Source organism: Drechmeria coniospora, chromosome 01 (assembly GCF_001625195.1).
Source record: "Drechmeria coniospora strain ARSEF 6962 chromosome 01, whole genome shotgun sequence".
Lineage (NCBI taxonomy): Eukaryota > Fungi > Ascomycota > Sordariomycetes > Hypocreales > Ophiocordycipitaceae > Drechmeria > Drechmeria coniospora.
In genome coordinates, this window is record NC_054389.1 from 5,171,512 (window position 1) to 5,176,874 (window position 5,363).

General features: G+C 62.6%; 1 protein-coding gene across 1 annotated transcript; it reads right to left on the reverse strand.

Annotated features, from left to right (window-relative positions):
- Positions 1-2,520: 2,520 nt before the first annotated feature.
- On the reverse strand, positions 2,521-4,670 carry DCS_01288 (pH-response transcription factor pacC; the record flags this gene model as incomplete). Its single annotated transcript, XM_040798622.1, has 4 exons — positions 2,521-3,878; positions 3,973-4,051; positions 4,163-4,366; positions 4,479-4,670. The coding sequence occupies 4 exons, from the start codon at positions 4,668-4,670 to the stop codon at positions 2,521-2,523; spliced, it is 1,833 nt and encodes a 610-aa protein (XP_040659505.1).
- Positions 4,671-5,363: the final 693 nt, after the last annotated feature.

Genomic DNA, 5,363 nt, shown 5'->3' on the forward strand with positions numbered 1-5,363 from the left:
CGGAGCCCCCTCGGGACAGACGACGGCGGCGCAGTAACAATCCCCCGCCTCGGCCATCCGACAGACCGTCTGCAGGCTGGCGACGTTGCAGCAGCAGCACGGCGCCAGCCTCGCACCCGAGCCGACGGTGCGCTTGGCCTCGGCCTTTGCCTCTTCCTCGTTGCCGTCCCTCGTCGTCGGCGTCGCTTCCTTCGCCTCGTCGGCCCCGTCGGCGTCTCGTCGGGGTGGAGGCATCGGAGCCTGCGGGGTCACCTCCGGAGCCCGCCGTCGGCGCACCATTCGCCCTGCGCGCCGCCGGGAGGCGCCCGCGCCGGACGTTGCAAACGTCGACGGCTCCAGGCATCGCGTCGGCGTCCCTGGCACGGACCGGATCGATGTCGACGTCGGATACGCATCGTTGATGTAGATGGTCGACGCATCCTGCGGGCAGACAACCGCTGGGCAAAAGCACCCTTCGTACGCCGGCCGGTGAACGCAAACGATGGCGTTGAGATTGATGTCGCAGCAGCAACAGCCGTCGACTGCCGCGGCGCAAGCGAGCATGGCAAGCGGATTGAATCGCATTTTGAAAATGTCTTTCTCTCTCTGCCGGCGTTGCTGTCGGTGTCGGTCTCGGCGTGGGCGGTTGTGGTTATGTGGATGTGCTTGTGCTTGTGCCTGTGGTGGTGGCGCCGTATGTGCGTGCGTGCGTGACTCTATATGTCTTTTTCTCTCCCCTGCTGTGATTCTCTTCTAGTCTGTTGATCGACATGGAAGAACGCAACCTCGACTCGGCACCGTCTTTCGGCCCTCTTTTGTAGCCCCGTCGCCGCTGGTGACGGATGCCGTCGCGCGACCAACCGTCGACTGCTTGTCTCTCGCAGCACCCGATCTGCAATCCTCCCGTGGCCAATAAACGACCTCGAGCGGCCCCCCAAAACGGGACAAGAATCCGTTCCTTTGGCATCTTGCCCACCGGCAGTGCGAGAGATGCACGACGGATGCGACGGCGGGAAGGATTTGAGTAGCAACGACGAGGACAAGGATCAAGGCAAACAACCATGTTTATGTAACGTTTACTGCTCATGCATCGCTGGGACGACAATCGCCTGATCGCCATTTTCGACCAGCCGTTGAGCAGAAGCAAAGGAGAAGCAGTTGTCAACGTTGGCCGCCTCATCATCCCATTCACGCCCATCTCGTCCGCTTGAATCACTCTCGCCTCCCACCAACCCTCGGCCGCGACGACGGCGGTACCGAGATGGAGGTCTTTTCTCTCCCGCTGCTGACAATGGGCCCATCCAGAACACGTCGAGGAGAGAAAAAGACGAGGCCTCGGAAGAGATCTCGCGGCTTGGGCGGATTCGCAACAGCTGTCTGTCATTCGAGTCGACCATCCGTCCGTCATCCGTCCGTCAACTTGCACGTCACAGTAACGTGCTGTCTTGCGCGTCCCCCTGCACCCGGCCACCCGTTCCTCTGTTTTTTTTTTGGTTACCGCAACACCACCTCGGGCGTCAGAAATCCTAGATCGCCTTGGCCGATACTTGCAGGTACAACTTGTTCATCAAACTGCCGCCGTGATGCTCGCATTGTCTGGTAGTCCGTCGATGGATCAGGGTACCGTGCATAACCCCGGTTGTTCCAACGTGGTGCCGGCCGCGCTTCGTGACTCTCCATCGCCATGGTTGGGTACCGGCCAGAGTACGCATCGCCGTATGCAGTGCCCGTCATGCCGTCAGCGTTTTGTCATCCCCGCCTTCTGCAGTCGAGCTGATTCACAGGAGCGCCCTGGCCTGGCAGATCCTGAGAAGCCAGCGATAGCCGATGATTGCCGCGTCGAGGGGGGGAAGATGCTCAGGCGCAGGCAGAGTAATGGGAGGCAAATTTTTTGGTAGTACTGAGTAATGGAAGGCAAATTCTTTGGTAGTACAGAGTAATGGGAGGCAAATTCTTTGGTAGTATTGCCATGGCCTTCTTACCAGTCTCGTCGTACAGACTACCGTCAGCAGCCTCCTCCACATCACCGGAGCGCGCAAGCACCTTAGGTAGGGCATCCAGAGTGTAACGAATATTCAAGTTGAGCATCGCACTGGCTCGCAAAGATGAATTCTTCCACGTTGCAGAGAGGTAGCCCTCACGAAGGCGACATGGAATCGACCCCGAAAGCCCGGGGAGGACGAGCATATGCCATTCTAGTGCCAAGTTGGCGCACGAAGATGCACACGTGAGACGACTCTGAAATAAGGCAGTTTCATTCTGCGAGTACGGCAGACATCGTATCTGCACTCGCCATACCGAATAAAGACAACTCCAACACCTGCGTCATTGTTGTACAACGTTGAGCCTTTGTCCATCGGCCGTCGTCGTCGTCCATCGTCGGATCCCTCGGCCAAGTGTCGGCGACGAACGAGACGAGAAGAGAAAAAGAGAAAAAGAAAAGAGAAGCCGTTGAGATTCATCATTCCATCCCGACATGTACAGCAACACATGCAGCTCATTGGTACAGGAAAAGATGCGAGAGCGGCAAGGAGGGGTCCCTCAGGCGCTGGCGGCCGGCAGCCGCGGGTACAGCAACGGGCCGCCTCCTTCGCGGAGGCCGTTCGGTTGCTCGACGGCGCTTCTCGGACCCTTGATGTCATCAATCTCCATGGCGTCGTCGTCCCCCTCTCGGTCGGCCTTGACATCCTCTTCGGTGGCGTACTCCTTACGATCCAGCCGGCGACGGACGTACTCCCGCAGCGACTCGATGACGCGCATGTTCTCGAGCCAGCGGTCGTACTGCTCCTCCCGCTCCTTGGTCGACTCGCTGTCCGACTCGGACGAGGGGGAGCCGACCGAGACGGCCGAGTCGCCGGCCTTGGGCGTTGTTCTCCCGGCGTCATCGGCCGAGCGCGGCGGCGGCGGCGGCGGCATGCCGCGGGCCTTTTGCAGCATGCCGCCAGAGTAGCGGCGGCGTTCGTTGCTGTCAAAGTTGGGCCCGAGCGTCGCCGTCGTCGACTGGCCGAAGCCTTGGGTGACCGTCGGCAGCGCCGTCGGCAGCGTCGGGTACATGACCGAGGCCGTCGAGCTGTGACGCGACTGGGGCGACAGGCCCGACGAGGCCGACGGGCTGGGAGAGTGGCCCGACGTGTACGACATGGCGCTCGACGGCGGCGTCACCGCCGGCGTGCCGGCCGAGGAGATGCTCGTGAGTGGCGAGGCCATGCTGGCGGCCGACATGGGCTGGTGGTAGCCATCCGTCGAGACCTGAATGGCGCCGGGCGAACGCTGGAGCGCCGGCGAGGGGCTGTGCCTGAACCCGGCGAGGCCGCCGCCGCCGCCGCCGCCGTGGTGGACGTGGACGCCGGCCGTCGCGTGCGTCGCGTTCTCGTAGATGGTGTCCTGCATCTGGCCGAGGAGGCCGTCGAGCTGGAGGAGGTCCTTCTGCGTCCGGGCGTGGGGCATGTGCGGTAGGTAGTATTGCTGCGTCAGAGGGTTCGCCGACGGCGAGGGGCTCGGCTGCACCATGGCCTGCGTGTGCTGGGGAATGTACTGCTCCGGACCGGCGAGGGGCTCGTTGGCCATGGATAGCGAGCTGTGGAGGGGCAAGAGGGAGCGGCCGATCTGGGCGTACGAGGTGGGGTCGATCTGGCGGCGCTTCGCATGGGCGAAGAAGTCGTCCATGGCGTCGTAGGTGCGGTCGTAGCCGCGCTTGCGATCGTAGGCACCGGCGGCGGCGGCGGCGGCGCCGTACCCGACGTGCTGCTCGCTGCGGGGCGTGTTCAGGGGCGGCTGGTTGAAGTAGAGGGCATAGTTGGTCGACGGCTGGGGCGCGTAGTAGTTGCCGTTGGCCGTCGGCTGGTGAGGGAAGCCGCCGATGGCACGCATCTGGCCGCCGTGGTCATAGTAGCTGGGCCCTGGAGGGAAGCGTGAGCATCTTGGCCGCCAAGGGGCGAGCGACGGAAGGCCGCCACGGTCTCGTCGGAAGGAGCGTGAAAGGATCGAGCGTACCCTTGGTGGTCTGGGTCCTGTAGTTGAGACCATGCTGGTCTTGTCCGGGACGGACGAGGACGGAATCGTCTGCGTGCGTCTGCACAGGCGGGACCGTCAGCTCGAGGCCAAACCAGAGGGAAAGAAAGAGAGAGGGCAGGAAAGGGAAGCGGGCGGCCATCGGTGGAAGGAGGCTCGAGGAAAATTGTACCTTGACGTGCTTCTTCAAGTCTTGGGGTCGCTTGAACGACTTGCCGCAAAAGTCGCACTTGTGCGGCTTGAGGGGTACGTGGACGCGGATGTGCGAGGTGATGTGATCACGCTTGACCGTCGTCGTCCGACAGGCGTTCCACTGGCAGGTGAGGTTGAGGTTGTTGGTGCTCTTGCGGCCGACGTGGCGCTCGCAGATGTGCTCCTGGACGAGGTGCAGATGTCAGTCAGTCTCCATGCCGGACGGTCTTGGCCCCCCCCCTCCCCCCTCCCCCCCCCAGCTTGGGCGCGGCTGGGCGCCGAGGGAAATGACGTACGTAGAGAACCTCGGGATTGGCGAATCTCTGGTTGCACGCGTTCCAACGACACGTCAGGTTGTCTTCGGCTCCGCCGAGGGCCTGCGAGTTGGTCGACGTGGCGCTCGAGGGGGCTGAGGCGATCGACTTGGAGTCGTTGCTGTTGTTCGACATGGGCGAGGCCAGGGCGACATCGGAGAGATGGGCAGCCATGGCGGACGGACGGACTATCTGATAGGCCGAGAGGCTGCGGCAGGCCGGCGGACGGAAGCGTCGGTCGGAGGCGGTTGTTCCGCGCAGAGGCAGAGGCGGAAACGAGGAGGGGAATGATCCAGAGAGCAAAGCTGGCGACGAGAGGCCCGGGAAGCAGACAGTGGTGTGTTCGGGAAAGGAAGAATCGCTGCTCGCGGTGGAGCGAGGCAACGGCTACAAGTACTTACTTGGAAGAAGGCTCCCGGGGTGCTGTTGCTCCCTTTGCGAGCCCCGAGGTACGCAGAACTCGGAGAGAGAAAGCATGGGTAGATGTGAAAGGGTGAGCGGAATTTCTTGGCGGGCTTGGCGGTCGCGTCCAAGTATCCGCGATAGCGAGGGACCTGGTGGCCGTTGGGCTTTCCGCGGTTCACCGTGTCCCCACCGGCTCGCCACTAACGGAAGTACGGGGTACTAGCTCGAGGAGGTGGGTTTGCCAAGACTGCCAAGACTCGCCAAGGCTTGGCACAGTCTGGGCACTTGGCTCATCACCACTTTTCGATTGGCAGGCGCTGGCCACGAGCGAGGACGAACGAGCAGGACGAGGGTCAGCAGCACCAGTGGCCACACGAACGAGGAGGAGATGCAAGACGGGCGCACCGATTCCCCGTGCTAAAGGGCAGGAGGTTCGTCGCCGTTGTCATTCCGCCCCCGTCG